Raw genomic sequence first — 20,421 nt, 5'->3', positions numbered from 1 at the left:
GGAGTTTTAAAAAAAAAAAGATTTCTGGTTTGCTGCATGCATTAAGTGTGTTTTTATACAAGGTCTATAGATTCATAGTTTTTATTGTAATCGTTCACTGTTTCAACCAAAGCAGTTTCAGGCCTTGGGTTCAAGCAGCTAGACTTTGTTTACTGAAGTGATCTAAATTTTAAGATTTGAATTTAACCTTTTTTATCCTTCCCAGTTATCAAAGGCCATGTTACTTGCTTGTGCTACTTGAGATTGCATGTTGTGGAGATCTGAAACGTGCATCAAATGAGCGTGGACAATTTCAGCCTAGTGGGTGGGAGCTAGCTCGCAGTTCAGCAAAAATAAGCATTAAATTGGCAGCCTGGCCCAGATGTCAGCTTGACTCATTGATAGCTCTCTTGCCTCAGTCAGAAGTAACTTCACTTAAATCCTGCAGTAATCCAATTCACTGTTAATGTTTGACCTTTTCAGCTTCATCAGTTTAGATTTGGAGAAGTAGGCATGCCCTTGCGAGCCAAAGCCTTAAAGGGTATAACAGTTTGCTGCATTTGCAGTTGTATAATATATGGGTTCAATTCCCGAGCAGGGCAAAACCTTAGGCAAGTTTCCTTACTCCACATGCCTCTGTTTATCTAGCAGTAAGTAGCAACCCGGTTGTTAGTTAATTGGCAGATCGCTTTTCAGGGGGTAATAATCCCTTCCAAAGAAAAAATAATAACAATTTGGTGACTCAGTCCACGATTGTTTGTGGACTCTGCTGTGTGCAATTGACTGCTGAGTTTCGCCCACAAACATACAGTCACGTAACAGTATATTCTGTGAATCACTTTGAGATGTCTCGAAGGCATGATAAGGCGCTATATCAAATGTAAGGATTATTTTTATTTATTATATAATTTTCACATGTATTAGTGGCTGAGCATCCACATGCTATATAACCCAGAAACGTATATGAACCATTCCCAACATTTTATTTCAGGAGGAGGCAAAACTGGAGAATGCCCTTGAGTATGTAACTGATAGTAAACGAATGGGAAGAAAACTTCAAGACACTTTTGCAGATTCATTGCGCCATGTAAATAAACTTCTAAATAGTAAATTTGGGTTCACTTCACGGAAAGTTCCTGCCCACATGCCTCACATGATTGACCGCATTATCATGGATGACCTTCAAGAAATGTAAGTCATCAGGACATTTTTCTTGATCATTTTATTATAGTATTTTTTTAAAAAAAAGTGTTTTTAACAATAAATTCATAATCTTTGATTTGTTCATTTAATATGACCAAATATTTTGTCTGCAGTATGTTTTGACTCTTGACAAGAGCATTGTACAGTTCTGTTAAATGACTTACAAACAATCAATAAACAGTAATGCATGTTTCAAAGTGATTGCTGTTCAAATATTGTAGGCATGATTAGCTTATTGATTATTGTTAAAGGGCTTCTTCATAGTTTAAGCATCTTCTGGTGTAACACTGAGCCATACGGGTTATAGAGCTGGAGGTTCAATGTATGATCTCAGCAGAGTTGGCAAGGGCAACAGTTGCTACAATAGGACTTAACGTCCTGGGCTCCGGGGGGGGGGAGACATTTAAGCCCATTTCTGCTCCTGATCGCTATCCATTAATTAATACTACAATGAGTGCAGATGGATGGAAAGTGAGAATAGGAACCAAGTCTACAATGATGTCTTCCATGACTGTATAAATTGTCAACACTTTAACATAAAAAAGGACTACTTGGTGAAGTAGCAGAAACCTTTGCCCTATAAACAGTAGCCCAGAATCAGTCAGCACCTGAAGAGCAGAAAAAAGGCAGAGAAAGCCTAATGTGTATTAGCAAAAATCATGTTTAGGAATCCTTCACTTGGCAATGCAATGTATCTTTGTTTTAATTCTATGTGATCTGGAATACAAATGTAAATGCCTGTAAATAGTATCTGGCAGAAGCAAGTCTTTTCAATTTGCATGCTGATCATTGGTAACTCAAGCTCCCATAAATATCCGGCAATTTTTTAAAAAACTTGTTAAAATCCTATTAAAATTATTCATTTCATTTTGGTAATGTCTTAATTTACTTCTATAATACTGGGAAAAACTCATTTCCTATTGACTGAACTTTTTTTGTCTGAGTTGAAATAAGATGTTTTTAAAGCCGATTATTTTTGGACAGTTTTCCAAAGGAATTTGACAAGACATCAGACCATAAAGTTCGCCATCCTGAGGATATGCAGTTTGCATTTTCATATTTTTACTATGTAATGAGTGCCCTACAAGCTTTAAACTTGTCCGATGTTTTTGATGAGGTCGACACTGATCGCTCAGGAATTCTCTCTGATCGAGAAATACGGACATTAGCAACAAGGATTCATGAACTCCCTCTGAGTTTGCAGGTAAATCTCCTGCAACCTGCCAAGCTCCTGATTCGTGTGTTTGATAAGCAATAACACACATATAACCTCATTTTCTGTGTTCTTATAATGTCAATGAGCAATCAAACAGTTTGTATAAATTAATTAAAATGTTTGATTTAGAGCACTGAGATATGTCCTCTGGTTTCCTACTGGACTTTCAACTTTAGAATAAAGTAATAGAGGTCATTTTTATGAATTTGATAATAGCAATTGCATTTTTGTGCTTTTCAAGTTTTTCAAGTTTACTGCTTTCAACTTTTTAAAAACAAATTGAATACAAACTTGATCCATGGATGAGAGAGAAGTGAATAACAATAAATTGCATTTATAGAGTACCCTTCACATCAGAAGGATGACCCAAGGCGCTGGGAGTAGAGGGATATGGTACAGGGGTTTAGTAGGGCTGAAGGCTCATGGAGCATCAACATAAGCATGGACAAGTTGGTCTGAATGGCCTGTTTCTATGACATACAATTTATGTAATGTAATTCTATGTATTCAGGAACTGTTTGATATTGATAGTAGATAGGAGTACATGATTAGCACTTTTCCATGAGAGATTGGTGCACAATTTTATGCACTTTCCACTGAAGCAAGATTGAGGATGTGGATGTATTTTGCGGTGATTAATTAACACTGTTTTAGCTTTAATTGTTGTCTGTTGAAACCTAGGACTTAACAAGTTTGGAGCAGATGCTGATTAATTGCTCAAAGACCCTTCCCACAAATGTCACGCAGATCAACCGTGTTCATCCCACCCAGGAAGCATATTACGACCCGCACTTGGTAAGAGGTTTTGAGCTAGACTGAATCCCATCCAGTGGAATTACCAAAATAGTTTTAAGTATTTCTCTATTGGAAGTTTATCCAATAAGATTAAACTTTCCTTTTGTCTTGATCATCTTTCAATAAGATGGGCCTTAAGACCTTTCTTGGCCTCTGCTGTTTTGTAACCAGGGATCAGATCTGTGTGAGAGTGATCAGTTCTTTTTAACGTTTTCTCTCAGTGAGACTGTGTGCGCACGTGTGGAGAATGAGATCCTTTTTGGTTGGCACCTCATTTACATTTTCATCGATGACCAATTATCCCCACTGTTTGCTTATCCACAATGAGTCCAGTCACAATTGGTGCAGATAATTGTCTCTGGAATATACTACTATTTTAGCATACCAAATAACAAATCATGAAGAAATCTGAAATTTATCGTATAGTTCATACTACTCAATTTTTATCAGAATTTTGTACATGCAAACCAGTTTAGCATTTCTGTGACTGATTTAAGGACAAGAGACATGAGTTTAAAATTGTAACTAGAAGTGTGAAAGGGGAAATTAGGAAGATTTGTTTTTTTCAGAGAGCTGTAGGAATGCAAATTGATTTGCCAAGGATTGCTGTTGGAGCTGAGTTGATTGGTACATTTGAAAGGGAATTAGATGAGTACATTTGGATGGAGAGTACTAGAGGGTATGGGGAAGCAGGTGGGATTTAATAGATGGCTTTATTGGAGGAACAAGCGCCAACACTGATGCAATTTGAAAGTCGTTCTAATGGTTGCAATATTGTGTCCTATATTTCTATGGAAATTGGATGGTAACAAATAATTTTTTTGTCCTAAAAATGGTATAGAAACAACTTTTTAATTTTGATTTAAATACAGTAACAAATTAAGAGGAACTAACCTGAAACAATAATATTAATGGTGTAGGCAAGCGGAAGGTGAGATACAAAGCAATTACCCTTTTCTTTATTGTGGAAGGGAGGAGGAAAGTGTAAGAATTGTTCCTCAGTATCTAAATATCTAGTATCTAAATTTTTCTTTTATTTGAAATTGTGTTTCATCATTGTAATCTTTCAATGTTTTATACCACCTAAATTGAAGTCTTGCCGTTCGTGTTGATTATTTTGCGTTTTTTGAAAGATGGTGTGGAAACTTTTTTTTAAAAGCATTGAAATCTATACTTTGTCAGATATAATACAAGGGTGTTCCAAATGCTCTTGTGAGAAACGATTGTGAATAGGCTCTAGTTTGAAATCTTGCTGGAGAAACAGTGCAGTGATGGATCTGGAGACAGCTGCAAGGGAAAACAGCCAACAAACAAATCCATTTATAACATTCTGTGTAACATTATCTATGAAAATACTGATAATATAATGCAAGCCAAACAGTGTTCAAGTAGCTTGAAAGTTGTGTAATATTTTGTTATATTCTGTGCTGAATAGAAGAAAGAAAATGGCTCAATTTGAATGTGTGGGCAGTAGCTTGCAGTGTGAACTTGCATTATTGTACAATCACATTTGAAGAGGTTAGCTGACTGAATTCATCTGAAAATGACAGTGATATGTAGTTGAACAGTTGCAAGAGCACTCTATATTTGAGAGGAGTAAATTCCTACTATATCTATGTATCATTGAGGACTGTTCATTTTATTTGTAGTGTCAGTTTGGCTCAGCTAGTAGCACTCTATGACTTCTGAGTCTGAAAGTTTGAGTTGTGTTCAAGGATTTGACCTCATAATTCACATAATTGCACTCCACTGCAATACTGGGAAAGTTAGAGGTTTGGCTCAGCTAGTAGCACTCTGTGACTTCTGAGTCCGAAAGTTTGAGTTGTGTTCAAGGATTTGACCTCATAATTTAGGTTGACGCTCCACTGCAATACTGGGAAAGGTAGAGGTGCCATTCTTTAGCTGAGACCTTAAACTGAGGGCTGATCTGGTCAATATTCCTCATCATACAAATTTTACCAACCTTTAATTAAATGAGCACTGCATACCTCACTGCTGTGCGATTAGCTTCTGTGTTAGTCACTAATCTTCCAAGTAACTCATTATGTTAAGACTTTTGAGACCTTTTGTAGTGATGATGTACTACATCAAATGCAAGTGTTTTATTACTTAACTTCTATGGAGAAACCTCTTTTTATGTCTGTATTTTAACCCAATGTTAAATACAATTTGGAGGCTTCCTTTTTGCCTCTACCACATTTGTAACTACTTGTTAAAATTTGGTCTGTTGCAGCCTCCGGTGACGAAAGGTCTTGTCATCAACTGCAAACCTATTACTGACCGTATTCACAAGGCTTTCAAGGATAAAAATAAATACAAGTATGTTAAATTATGAAATAGTTTCCTTTTCTCTATAAAAGTTAAACATTTGCAAATGGATAACCCCAAATTCCACAACTTGTATAAGAAATATGTTTAAACAGATAATATCTTGCAACTTTACAATATCACCTTAGTGTTTTGTTTCAACATTAAATGTTCTTGCTGCTTATTAAGTTGAGGGTTGTCTTTAGTAAATTATCCAATGACATCAGTTTGCCTGCATGCAGAAAGCCACAAAACTCTATAATAATAATAATAATAATAATCCTTGCATTTGATATAGCGCTTTTCACGTCGGGAGGACGTCCCAAAGCGCTTCACAGAACACACTGTAAAGTGAATTGACTGTATATTTGTGGGCGAACGCGGCAGCTAATTGCGCACAGCAATGTCCCACAAACAGTCTTAGATTGAAAATGACCAATTTATTATTGTTTTTGGTTTTTTGCAGGGATTATTATTAGGCTCTGTGTGGAGTAAGGAAACTTGCCCAAGGTTTCGCCCTCTGCCTGGAATTGAATTCTATCACACTTATCACAAAGTCATGGTTTATGTATTGATGCATTTCAAAATGGAGCTATCTGTATGTAATATGTATAATTTATAAAATATTTTCATTAAAAACTTAGAGATTTTTCTTCACGTTTTCTCCACTCAGGTCTGAAATCATGGGAGAGGAGGAAATTGCATTTAAGATGATTCGTACCAATGTTTCTCATGTTGTTGGTCAATTGGATGACATCAGAAGAAATCCCAGGTACTATTTTGATTTAAAATAGGTCATTTTTGAGGGACATTGTAGTGCGCTTATAAGCTGCTGTTTGCCAAAAAGTACACAGTTACTAAACCTTACAATATATTGTGTAAATATTATGTGAGTGAGAGGCCAACCTGCCGTGAAAGACACCACATCAAATGTAAGGGTTATCTTATTCTACTGTACACATGGCATTACTCTAGCCTGCAATGAAGAGCTAATTTTGGAACATGGTTCACACCAAGAAAGAGTTTGGGCACTTAGGCTTTAAGGTATGCCAAAGCTAGAGCTCAAGATATCACAGGTTCAAAATTGTGAAGGGCAATTAGTGAAGATACATAGAGTAATTAACAGTTGATCAATGGGTTACCAGGAAAGTTGGTAGCAGCTAGGACACTTGATAGTTGCTAGTGTTGCTCATTCTAAATTTGCTTCTTATTCTTGCAGAAAATTTGTTTGCTTAAATGACAACATTGACCACAGTCATAAAGATGCACCTACAGTGAAAGCAGTGCTTCGAGATTTCTACGAGTCATTGTTTCCGATAGCTTCACAGTTTGAACTCTCAAGAGAATACCGTAACCGATTTCTTCATATGCATGAGCTCCAGGAATGGTTAGTTTAGTTGTTCTTTCCATGATGAAGTTTAATGCATTGATCTCTAATTATATTGTGTTGAAGTCCTCTTGTCAATACATGTAGCAATTTAAGCTCACATTGTTAAAGCTGTAAGGAACGAATTATAATTCCCCTCCCAGAGTTTAATTATTCAATATGGATTTGATCTCATGTTCCTTGCATCACATTTGGACTGCCACTTTGCTAATGTACAACAGCATCATATACAACACAATGAGCATGTTTTTTGGGGTGGAGAGATAGTTATCAAACGCCAAAGTAAGATTTACCAGTAATTTTATGAACAAAGGGGCGAAGGGCATTCTGGTCATGCTTGTCCATCTTCAAGGATAGCAAGGTCCTGATGCAAGTCACGCTTGCGTCATTTAAGTCTTGTGTGCAGAAGTCCTTCTTTATGGATCTGAGCTCCTGGGTATCCAGAAGAGTGGCTTCCCCTGCTCATTTGCAAAGTCCAGGATCAAGCAGTGAGATGGATTTGTGGCAAACATGGAAGCAGCTGCAGGAAGGAGGGTTCTGGCCTACACTGACCTGTCGCTAAGCACCCTGGAGACGCAGTCAGCTTCACTGCAGCCATGTCTAATTGCCGAGGCTCCTCAACTGTTTGGATGAGGGCAGACTTCCCAACTCTTCCCTCCACAAGCTGAAGATTATTCTCAACTCTGCAGCTTGTGTCTGCTCTTGCACTAAGCTTCATGAGCCGATCGCCTCAACCTTGCTCGGCTTCACTGGCTCTCGACCCCTCGGAGATCGAGGTCACTTTTAAAGCCCTCCACGGTCTTGTTCCTCCCTACCTCTGACCTATTAAAACTTCACCAACCTGTGCGCTCCATGTTCCCCGACCTGCCTGCTCCATGTTCCCCGATCTGCCTGCTCCATGTCCCCCATGGATTAAGTGGGTAAATCACGATTTTTCACAAATTTACCTGGGTATCTTTGTGTTACATTTTTTCCCGCGAATTTCTCTGCATAATAAACTAGAACCCCAAAAACCCTGACAACTGATCAGGTTGATTAAAACTAAATCAACATTAAGGGTCCTTTAATGATAAATGGAAATGCATCTTTAATGGAAATTTATCATTAATGGAAACTGTTCTAATCCACCAGTAGGTTAGTGCTGTTCTGTGTTTCCAAGAATAGCAGCCAGTAGCATTTATACTGATCATTTAGCAAATGGTATATCAGTCTTATTTATACAGTAAATTAAGGAGCAGTTATTTTTAAGCAACTCTTAAGTAACCTGATATGGGAGCTTATGAAGCAGTAATATGAATTCTAAAATATCTTGTGCTTTCTTACTATGTGACATGAGCAGTGATTTATTATGTCAAAATATATATTAATGACCCTTTCTATATTTTTGAAGATTTATATGGTTCTAACTGTCAGCACTTGAATACAAATAAATTTAAATCAATTGACGCCAGTAACTGAGACTCTGATTTGGCCATAACCCTTAACTGAGTATTTTATAATGCATGTGGAATAAGATTACAGAAAGCAGGTTAGTGGTACAGCAATAGATCACACAAAAAACTCAAATTATTATGTCCCTTTGGCTCGTTTGATCTCATCCTTACAGAATTCCAATCTCACTTTCTTCCCATCGCAGCATTGAGCAGTTTCTTAAACCTCTCCAGTGTTCTGTCCTTGGCTATTCTTCCTGGAAATATTCAGGCTATAATATGTACAACATGAGACTGAGATTCTTACCTGTGGCTTCCTCAGATGGTGTGTTCCAATTTTAACTTGTCTGGAATAGAGAATTGGGAGGGTGTTGAACAATTGTGTTCACTTCTGGCTAAGATGAGGTATTAATTCTTGAACAGATCCTTTTAATTACTTACTATTTTCCTGGTTAATATTAAGAATTTTTAAGAAATGTTTCAGACAAATCTTCATTTACTTCACTTTGGGCTGTATATTATAAAAATATAAAAGTGTAAGAAGATTATTATGAACATATTTTAATAGGAAATTGCAATGAATATTTGAGAGCTTTAAGTAGGTTATGTAAATAACTTCCAGATTTGGTGGGGAAACAAAATGAACAAAGGAAGAGGTGTTCAGTAATGGTCAGGGGGGAAGTGATCCTCCCCTATCTGTTGGCTTTGCTGTGTTCCACTTGCTTCGCTGTTAGGAGTATTTTGTTTTTATTGCAGAAGGTGGCAAATGCTTGAAAGATTTTTAATCTTTGAGAAGGTCATGTGTACTGGAGGTCACTGTGGAAGATATTTGAACTGGAATCAACTGAAAAGTTGAGAGCATTGAAAGATCTATCTCAGGACTTGAGGCCAACGTTACCCTAGATCAACCCCAATAGGAGCATAGAATCAACCAATGACCAATTCTATTTAATTGTGCATAATTTATAATAAATACCAAGTAAATTTAATTCATCATAACCTTTGGTTCAGACTGTATATTATCAATCTCTTATTTAATAATTCAATCATTTCTGTTTTCCCATCATGAAGCAACCAGATGGCTGCTTAGCATTAATTCAAAGTCTGTATATATTAGAGATGTAGTGAGATGGAAACAATTGCACACATTTCTGAGATTATTATTCCATAGAGGCAAAGCTGTCAAGAAAGCAAATGGAATCCTAGATTTTAAAAATAGGCGCATAGAATAAAAAAAGAGATAATGCTAGACTTATTTATATAAAACGTTAGTTGACCTCACTTCTTGTGTCCAGTATCGGATACAGTATTAAAAATGTTGTCAAAGACTGTATAATGCAGAGGAGATTTACTAGGATGATACCAGATTAAATCTGCTCAATTGCATGTTTTTTGAGGGATTTTATAATTGTTCAATGTGCTGATTCTAACATCTATTTAAGGTTGAGTGTACCTATGGTTTCGGTGTGCTGTTTATGACAATTTCTAAGAAGGTGCTCCTGCAAACATAGTTTTGGTCGACCAGAGCAATGAAGCTGTTTTTTTCTCAGTGAGAAGTAATTTGAAAGCACAAAGCAAGAAAGAGTTCTACCTCGCACAGCTGCCACCAGTATTTGGTATATTTCTTCCTTTTTTTAAGAGTACTAAATACAGACTGGCAGTGATTTATTTTTATCCCATGTGGAAGTTATTTTTGCTTTTAAAAGTTTCTCAGCACAACTGTGTCAAGTAGCTAACGTCAGGGTTTACTACGGTGATATTTTTCTAAAATTATATCTACCAGCTGGAGTCTGGACTGTCAGTCAAGTGTCCATGACCTTTTATATTAAAAGAAAAGTATTTTATTATAAATGTCTCGCTCTAGCAAGAGCACAGAAAACTCAGAACTATTTCACACCTTATGTTAATGCCATCATTGATCTGAATATACTAAGAGCAGGCTGCCCATGACCTATACTTACAATCGGATATATCGGGTTACAGGTATACAATAGTATGTTGCACCTCTCCAGTGTCATCCATTTCACCACTGTTAACTATTGACAGCATATTTACAATTTCTCCTGAGCTTTTCATTTCACTAAAAGGCCACAAGGTTTCTCTTGAACTCTGCAAACAAAATTGATCTTTTTGTAGGAGTCAATTATACGTCTTATCCAAAATTACTGGCAATCCAATTCTATTCTTTCATGCAGTTTCACAACAATTGGTTCACAATTAGATTGTACAAATGTTATTGGCAATCAATATAGTCTCCCACTTTCTGCCTCATTTAAATTACCTAGAATGAAAAGCATAAGACGTAGGAGCAGGAGTAGGCCATTCCGCCCCTCAAGTCTGCCCTGCCATTTAATAAGATCATAGCTGATCTTCTGAAGATTAGCAGTGTTGTATCACAGAAGCAGCCCTGTGAATTCCCGTACTGTAATTTTGCTGAAAGGTTGGGTCTTGTTTCAGATATATGTCCTTAGACAAAGGATTGTATACTGATATAAATGTATGTCAGCAGCATTGAGTATTACTTTTAGTTTTGTTCTTCGGTGAAGGAGTAATGTACAATCCACTATTTATAAACTTCATTGAAACATTTTCTTCGCAGGAGGGCCTACAGGGACAAGTTGAAGTTCTGGACACATTGTGTATTAGTAACTCTGATTGTCTTTACAGTATCTTCATTTTTTGCTGAACAGGTATGTATATTCACAAAAATCTTTAAAATAATGTATTCATTTTTTTAAAATGGAACTTCATCTTAATTATTTAGGCTTAGGTACTAGTTAAAGGCATATGTCAGAACCTGCACCCTTCTTAATACTCTGCAGGGCAAAACGTTATAACTTGGCCATCTGGATCTCCAATATTTGAGAAACTGAGTTGTACTAAAACGTGAAAAATGTCCAACTTTTAGGCCGCTATTACAGCACAAAATCGGAAGCCAGATGTATTGCACTTGCAGTGTAGTGGGATTCAGTCATCCCCGGCATGAACATACCACCCTGTCTTATCTTTATTCAGAACTCAACTGATGGTACATTGATAAAATTGCCTACTTTGAGTGAAGCAAGTCATCCAGAAAAAATAGAATTATTTTATTTGGGGTGTAATTCTCTACAATCCTGTGTAAACTTTTTTTTCTTGCTGTAAAAGGTCAACTGTCTCTCTTCATTTTTCAGTTGATTGCACTGAAGCGAAAAATTTTCCCAAGAAGACGGGTGTATATGAATGTCACTCCGGATCGAAGCAGTGTGTAAAATAAATTCTTCAGAAGCATCTGCTTTCATTCTTAATCCATAACTTCAGCTTCTGATCAGCAAGAATGAGAATGTGTGTGCCTGTCATTAGACATTCAGGAGTAAAATGATGAGGAATTGAATGAAGGAAACAAGCGCGAAGGTATAAAATAAGGAATGGAATTTGTGGGTAAAAACCTGATCATGTACCTGAATTATAAAACTCCAGAAACCGAGAATATTTGCAGAATGGCCATGGATCAGAGATCTTCGTTCTTTGACTGCTGTCAGCAGTTTGGATTTACAGTGTTAGACCAGTGCCATTTTAACCTGTACCAACTTGGCAGCTGAAGCAAGTATCAAAAGCACTGGGAACAGCGTGTAATGATGGAAATTCAAGGTGATGAGGGACAGCAATGGAGCCTTGTCCCTGAACTCGCTGTTCAAGTACCATTCCATGCAAATTTTCTGACATTCCCCAGGGAAATCATGTCTTTGTGCTGGTGTAAAAAATGTTTAATGTATTTGCACTACTGCATTATCAGAGAAATTGGTGCATTGCCCTTCCTACCGTGTCACAGATTGTAAAATAAGATAGTGGCAAAGCTTTACACTGACTGAAAAACCTACAAAAAGCCCAGTAACTGGAGGAGCTGTTCTTAATCTGCACGTCCACAGTATATACTCCAGTGTTCTATGAAACATAAGCATGAAAACAATGCTTTACTGTTACGTTCCTAGAGATGTGTAGCATAGCTTGCATTTGTTTTATGATGCCTTTATGTGGCAATCAAATAACTAAAACTGAACTGTTAATGCTGCATTTTCCTACGAATATAGCTGACTGATATAATGTAGAATGACTTATGCCTCCATAATTTTACTTGTAACAAGTTATTACTAGGTAATTGTTATACTGAAAGGAATGAACAGGCTTTTACATTTGAACTAAATGCTTGAATTTAACTAGGATCTTTCAGTTCTCCAAACATCCCAAATATATACCTAAGTGCCTGTTTTGATTGGTACAGTTCACAATGGTGTGCATATATTCGGGGGAACAAATTAATTTTAGAAATTGGGTAAAATAAATTTAACAGACTCCTTTATAGTTAAGGCTATCGATACTTTTAAAGATAAGTTGTTTTATACTTAAACTAGCAGATACAAATGCCTTTTAGCTTCATTTGAATGTAAGTCATGTAATTGTACAGTGACTTTTTAAATGCATTGAATTTTGATTTGAACATAAAATATTGTCCAGCAAGTGACTAAGTATTGTTTAAATTAGAAAACTCATCAGATGCCTAATCTGACTGAGCATCAGCAATCTTACTAGGATCAACATTTTTTTTCATCTTTCACTGTTTCTTTTTTACGAACACTATTGTGGTGGAGACTTGAAACTGACGCTTGCAGAAACAATATATAGCTATTCAAATGTAGTAAATGTTTCCTGAAAGTAATAAAACATTGTATGTTGGAATAGCCATGATTTTGATTTATGTTTGCAAAGCTTGCTTGCTTCCGTATAGTGGTCTTACATTAAAACTGTGAAAGGATGCCGTAGTTATGTGTGCCCTTAAGATTTAATTTGTATATTTGACATCTTTTGAGCCAATCAAAATAGATTCAAACTTGTTAAAAGGTCTGATATGAAATGTATGACGTTAATCCATGCACAATTGCGGCAAGTTTTTAGCACAGCTGTTCAGATGTCTAACTTTTTCTTTTTGTGGAGAGGCGGTGGTGCGTTTTGTTGATTTTAATGTAACTGTTGTACTTTTAAAAGGATGAAAATGTTGCTGTGTAATGTGAAATTAAGTGAATTTAAGGATCTTGTTTTTGCACAGTAAAGTATTTTATTTAAAATTACCCCTGTCTTCATTTAAAGATGAAAATATTTTATAAATCAAGAAATCAAAGAGCTCAGATATAACCTTTCACTTGGCTTGTGTAACAAGTGATAAACTGACACAAAATTGTAAAAAGCTCTCTGTTTTTAGTGACCACAAAGCCAATATATAACAGATTGAAACTAAAATCGGATTTAAAGTCAGATTTTAGATCCTCCATTCTGCTAATGTATGTCGGAAAATTACTATATCAGCACAGAAAACCTAAGACACATCCAGCATTCCCTGTCATAACCCTGCTATCTAACAATATTAGATTCACCTCTCCAGGAATCTAGGCCAAAGGCACGTTCAAAACTATTGCTATTAATCACTGCTCTTCTGCAGAATTCTCAGCATCTGTCATTCACACTGTGGCCAGCTCTGCAATAGTTGGAATGAAAGTACCATTATAATTTGATTGTATAGGCAAAATGGATCCCTCCTTCCAAAAAAAAACATCAGACTTGACTTGCTGGAGGATTATGTGGGCAGATCTATGTATACAGTACTTAGGTAGTCAACTAAGTCAGTGAATGTTTGCTTCTCATCTGGTTTTCTTGTTTTTTTGCATATTGCAAAAATGTAGTTGCTGCCTTCCGCTTGATGCGGCAATCCCATGAGGCAAAGGTTAGTTAATGCGTAGCACAATAATATTCTGAAAGCCACAATAAATTCATACTTGTATAATTAGTATAAAAATGTGTATAATTACAACATTTTCCTTTTAATTATTAATCCAGCCACAGGTTCTTTAATTTTGTTATTGATTACCAGCAGTTGTGAAACTCTGAGGAAACAAAGTACGTTTTTGAAAGGTGACTAATCAAGTTAATCTGAATGATAAATCTCACTGTTTACGCTGTACTATTTTACTGAAAATAGCTAATGCTTAAATCGCAAAATATTCTTTCTTGGTTCAATAAAACCTAAAAATATTTTTAAAGTATATTTTCATACGTGTTTTTTCCGCATTTAGTGGGTTTGAAATTACTTGTACTACCAGGAACACTTTCATGCTAACTGATAGTTATTTGGATATATCAAGTTGTAACTTAAGAGTCTGGAGTGAAAAATCTGTAATGTCTTTAATTCAGATTGTTCATTCAATATAATTGCAAACTTGAGTTTATTATCCAATAACTAATAGGTGCACAACTTTCAAGGCTTTATCTTCAAAGAATTGACAAGGGTCAAAGAATATAAACTGAAGAATGATGAAACTTGAGGGATAGCCATGTATTTGCAAATACTGCCATTTGCTAAATTGCGACTACAAAGTTTCAGATCTCTTTTTACAGATGATTATTGCTTTTTGCTTTGTACTTTCCCAGCTGAATTTATCCACCCAGCTTAAGTAGAAGCTTTTGTTTTACACGGATTGTACCATTAACAATAGAATCCTGTAAATTGCATCTCTTCAATAAAATAAATATAATTTTGAATACAGACTGAGGAAACAATAAGTTCTTAATAAGGCGATGTTAAGGTGTTAAGCATCCAAATTTAATAGTGTCAAATGGATGGGACGACTTTATCTAGTGGAGAACTTTCTCTCATAGAAGCCTTTTCTTCTCCTGTAAGACTTTTTTTCCTCTCATATAAGATGTGAAAATAGACCAAATGATTTTTCTTATCAAATATAGAAGAGTGAAAAAATTATTAGCCAGCGAGCAGGGCATTGGAATAGGTAAGTCTGGCGGTGACAAAAACGTGTTTGAGGGTTTTCACTGTGTAGGGTTGAGGTATTGGCAAAGGTAGGCAATACTGTGGATGATGGAGTTGGAGAATTTTGGAGGGGGAAACCTGCACTTGTGTTTTCTGCTTGAAATTGCTAAACCGATGAGGTTTTTGCACATGTGCAGTGAGTAGAATGTAGATTTAATTATAATGTAGGCCGAGAAAGGGAAATTTAGAGAGATCTCAATAATTACTTTGTCATTGACTAGTTTAAAAACCCAACAAATTAAGAAAACACTTTAGGAAAAGAAAATCCTCCATGCCTATGGGTTTCAGGGGGATGACGACACACAAGGTACCAAACTGCTCTCTGATCTTCTACCCGATTTCTCTGCTCGTTCCCATTCAACTAACTCAGGCTTTCTATCCTCTCTGTGACACAGTTGTTGTCTGAGCCTTCAGATACTTTTCCCTAACCTCTGGAGCTTGCTCCCTTTACATTCTGTTTTTAAATCTCACCTGAAAATCTTGAACCTGTGATCACTTTCCCCCATCTCCCCTCTCCCTTGCTCAGCATCTGACCCTGTCTTTGTAAAGCATTCTGAGATGTTAATCTACTTGAATCTGTTGTGATTCCACACTGTAAATATATTTTTATATATGATTCATGATTCTTGATTTGTTGATGTTGATACCTGTATTTCAATACATGATTAATTAAAACTGAATACTGGGTTTCCTGTGCTAAAATAACATGTTATCCATTTTATCTAGAGTGTGCAAAGTTGATGTAGAGCTAATTGAATAAAACAACCTTCCCTTTGCTATTTTCTGACAGAAATTCTGATAATTTCATTGAGAAACAAGAGAATTTGATCTAACATTCTCGTTGGCAGATCACAGATTGTGTCCAAAAACAACTATAATAGTCTAATTAGCTGTTCGTAGCTTTAAACTACAAACAACAAATTAGACTAGTATAGTTGTGTTTGGTCACATTCTACATTGGCAATATTTGGGGATTATTTAAGGTTACTATTATGTACCTTGACATGTAATGATTGTATTCAGAGGAGACTTTCATACTGGAAAAGTCTGGCCAGAAGCAACTTTGCTTAATGCATACCTGTGCTGAAGTTGAAGGTGATGTAGGGTAAAGTCATAGTATATATTACAATTTGAAATGTGCAAATATATTTGTTTAATCCACATAAAATGACTCTGATCTTGACTTCCATAGAAGCCGAGAAATTTACAACACCAAAGGAAGCCATTTTACCTATCAATTCTGCACTGCCTCTGAGCAAGCTGTTCTAGTAAATCTAGTAAATCTAGATTTACTAGAACAGCTTGCTCAGAGGCAGTCTAGTAAATCTAAACTCGGATGGAATTTCTCCTCCACAATTCCAGCAAAATGAAGCATTATGTATGTGGGTGTATCAACTACTATGCATGTTTGTAAGAAAGCTATAGTGGTGCAACCTTCTGGGAATATTAATAGAATCCTCACAGTGAATTGTGGCTTACATTTCCAATTAGTTGAGTGTACATCAATGTTTCTAGGAAGGTAATTTTAAATTCTTACATTGCTCTGGAGATCTGCTGAGAGATTAGTTTAAAGTTTAAAGTATTGATGATTGAGATCTTATTGTGGAACACATTGATATGCTAACAAGCTGTGCTATGGAGGGAGGATTCAGAAAATCTTTGATTAACAACCTGTTGAGTTCATGACATTAACTTGGCCTTCTGGCAAAGAGAAAATGTACAAGCCAAGCCAACTCAACACTCAAATCAAATAGTTTAGCAGCGGCATTTGCAGAGTCATGAGTACAGGTCACACGTACCCCTTCTTAATCTGGGAATAGTTCAGAGGGACCCAAAGGGAGAAAAGGAATCTATTGTTGATAGACGTAAGAAAGATAAAATCCTCTTCTGTGAAACCATTATTGTAAAATAATGGTGATAGAATTCAAAAGAGAATAGTCACATTGTAAAGTAACTAGAAACTCACTACACAGTAGATATTACAGAATAGTTTGAGTTGGATGGACTTCCTGTTTAAATACAGTATTCGTGGTTTTAGTTCAGGGAAGTCAAGTGGAACTCAAGGTGCAATATACCTGTGCAATTCATTATCAAGGAAATACCAGTAAAGTGAATGTGAGTTCAATTGCTTGTGCTCATTCTTTACATTGAGATCAGGATTTGTCACTGATTGTAGCTTTAGGAACTGTCTGGCTCAGTTTTCCTAGCGTAATGTCATGGCATAAGGAATACACGTTGTTGAAGACAAATATAAACACATTTTATTTACATTTGAATAATTGGTTAAGTGTGTTTGAAGGGTTCACTGAGCATCTTTCTTCCTTTGTGCAATGGTGAAGTCTAAACTATGCGAGTAAGGTTCAGAGGCAAGCACCATGATCATTTACTTGTTTATAGTATCTGCCCTGTCATGTGCTTAGCTCTACAAACAACAGCTGATAAATGTAGGTACATAGAATGTGGCCCCGGTTTAAGCAATGAAGAATTTAGTGTACAACAGCCAATTGAAGGACCATATGCTTAATTAATTAACTAGTTCTTTTAAATACGGCTTGAAAATACTTTTATTTTTGATTTATTATACCGATTTATCCTTCATCAACGTTTGCTTTTGTTATTCTTTGCTTTGGTTGTCATTTAGTAAATGCCTTAATTGAGGAAGGTTGAGTATTGGTGAAGTGTTGCTGTCTTCCTTGGATGGTGCTGAACTGTCCTAGCGCATTGGCTCCCAGTTGACATCCAGGGGCAGGATAAATATTAATCCGCATTATCTAGCTAATGCTTTCATTGCTGAATCTACAGTGAAAAGAGATAATGAGACTATTGTATAAAATTACTTGAGCTTGTTCCAATATATATCAAACTAGCTATGCTTGCAACCAAAGGGTCCAATATGGAATGTAGATTTCAGGATTATTATACTTTATATTATATTATTGTACTTTATATTATGCTCTATATTTGTTGCAGAATATATTAGTACAGATGTATCTTTCTAGAACGGTGTGTGATTTCCTCTGTCGCTACCTTGTTGCAGAATGCCATGCATACCTCATATTTTGGGGCTTAATTAAAGCATTTTTTAAAAAATATAGCTCATCAATGATAGGAGATCCCCGAAAACAAATATGCCCATGACACTTGTGCAAGCAAGACCTTTCTGATGAGGTATAAATCATGTTTCTACGTCAATCAGTTATTGCGTTATTGACAGATACACACACATCGTCGTTTTATTAGATATGTACTATTTGTAAAGTGAACAAGAAAATACGCTCAATATACTGAATCAAAAAAAATTCTGATGTGCATAAAATATAGGAGAACTTTCTTGAAATGAGGTTTCTTAAGTGATATAGTTAATTCTGATGGAAATATTTGTAGCTTTAAACTATTAACGATGATTTCAACAAAACTCTCCTGGCAAAGAACAAAAGGGTAATGTTCACTAAGATGTCTTTAAAAGCTGAAAGCCAGAAGATTGAACAAATCTGGAAAGCTCGGAAAGAACAAAGGAATATTAGGTAACAATATTCAGAAATATGCTGCACATATTGTGGACAAGTATTGAAAAAGGTAGAGAGAATAAAGGACGTTAAGATGTGTTTTAGGAGGGTATTCAAAGCGGAGAGAAAGCAGGGTGGAAGATTTTGGATGAGTTCCAGATCGCAGTTGAACAGCGGCTGAAAACTTGACCACCAATGGTAGGAGTCGGAAACTAGCAAAACAGATTCAGTGGATCGGTCGTTACATGCAGCAGAATAGGGCTGGAAGAGATTGTATACGCAGGAAGAGATTTCGTAGATCAGGCCAGAATCTTAAAAGATGATCCACTGGAATATTGGCAGCATATTGGTTACAATTCCAGTTCTGGATATGCAGATCCTAGTATTGTAGAGAACACAAGAGTGCAAACTTTGGATGAATTGGATTTGGAGAGGTTAGCTAGGGAAGCTGGTGAAGAGAGTATTGGAGAAGTTTGTCCTTGATGTGGCATGAAAGAAGATTTCAACATCAGAGGTATGGTAGTATGTGGGCAATGTTTCTGAGAGCGATTAACCAGACGTGGAGCTTTGAAACCCTGTTGTGGGGCAAGTTCACATCAAGATTGCACGCTGACTAATTATGTCTGAGTTGAGCAGCCATGGAGGTCAATGAAGTAAGAGCCAGAGGTCAGAGGCTTCAGTTTTGTTGCATTCAACTGATCATAGGATCATCAAAGGATCCATGTCTGACAGGCAGGCAGTTAGTCAATAAAACAATAAGTTCTGGAATTGAGAGTGGAAACAGAGCTGGAGGTGTGCCTTAATAGCATAGAATCTTATTGTTGTTTATTTTAATTTGTTCCCATGTCAGTCAGGTTTACTTAGAATTTGGGGGAGTTAAGATGAGGCATGTGCACAACTTGTACAGTTATTTCAATGGCATACCTTGCAAGCCAAAGTACTAACTAATCAGTAAAGTCAGGCAAGTAAGCAGTAATGCAGATTTTGAGGCCTATATCTAAATTATAGGATTATATTGATTGGTAAACGTATGAAGGATTTTTAACTGGTAATCTCCCATATTTCACTCCTAATTGCAAAACTTGAACTGTGACCCAAGATCTCAGTGGAGCCCAAGTTTCTGAAGTCAACGTGATGTACAAGGGATTCTCAATCGATAATGCTCAATAGATAAGATTTTTGGCACATTGATCAGAGTCTAAATGTAGACATGACCACATAAGCTAATTTAACAGATGGTTCAAAGGCATCTGTTGACAAATAGTTTCACATGGTTTCCATTTCCTTTCAACAGTTTCCAAGTATTACTGCATAAATCAATTTACTAACAACTGTTGCCCCCCAAAAAGGTGAAGAACCTGGCACCTGTGAAAAATCTCATTGATGTTAACCATTTTAATTGTGCAGTCATGTTTCTATATCCTCCTACAAGTTAGAAATTGGGGCACATGTTTGTACTTCATTTTTGTTCAACTGGAAATAATGCAGAATGTAAAAACACATGGTTGCTAAAATACTGTAACATCAAAATGAGGTAGGAAAGAATCGCCAAGATCTTAACATGTAAATTGTCATGTTGCATGCTGAAACTGTAAGAAATAAAGAATTTATACTTTTAATCTCATCTCAAAGTGCTTTAGAGTAATTACTGTCAAATATGACCTTTCTCATGCAAACTCATCGGCCAATTTGTGCACAAGATCCTATCAATAGTCAGGAGATAAATGACTGATTTATTTGGATAA

The 20,421-nt window shown here is 36.2% G+C and overlaps 1 protein-coding gene across 2 annotated transcripts in view; it reads left to right on the top strand.

Moving 5' to 3' along the window:
• Positions 1 to 14,391, top strand: part of gnptab (N-acetylglucosamine-1-phosphate transferase subunits alpha and beta) — a 42,791-nt gene extending 28,400 nt beyond the window's left edge. The window contains exons 15-22 of one of the 2 annotated variants that reach the window (XM_007895374.2): positions 971 to 1,170; positions 2,167 to 2,386; positions 3,080 to 3,193; positions 5,427 to 5,512; positions 6,174 to 6,272; positions 6,720 to 6,887; positions 10,917 to 11,007; positions 11,491 to 14,391. In XM_007895374.2, coding sequence (XP_007893565.1) covers positions 971 to 1,170; positions 2,167 to 2,386; positions 3,080 to 3,193; positions 5,427 to 5,512; positions 6,174 to 6,272; positions 6,720 to 6,887; positions 10,917 to 11,007; positions 11,491 to 11,568 — 1,056 coding nt within the window. In that variant the 3' untranslated portion in view covers positions 11,569 to 14,391. Of the gene's footprint in view, positions 1 to 970; positions 1,171 to 2,166; positions 2,387 to 3,079; positions 3,194 to 5,426; positions 5,513 to 6,173; positions 6,273 to 6,719; positions 6,888 to 10,916; positions 11,008 to 11,490 lie in introns of those variants that run through there. The other variant, XM_007895375.2, reaches the window with a different exon arrangement.
• Positions 14,392 to 20,421: the final 6,030 nt, after the last annotated feature.

This window comes from Callorhinchus milii, unplaced genomic scaffold (assembly GCF_018977255.1).
Source record: "Callorhinchus milii isolate IMCB2004 unplaced genomic scaffold, IMCB_Cmil_1.0 Scaffold5, whole genome shotgun sequence".
In the NCBI taxonomy this organism is placed as follows: domain Eukaryota; kingdom Metazoa; phylum Chordata; class Chondrichthyes; order Chimaeriformes; family Callorhinchidae; genus Callorhinchus; species Callorhinchus milii.
The sequence above is the reverse complement of the archived record's forward strand: the minus strand, read 5'-3'. Positions and strand labels throughout refer to the sequence as shown.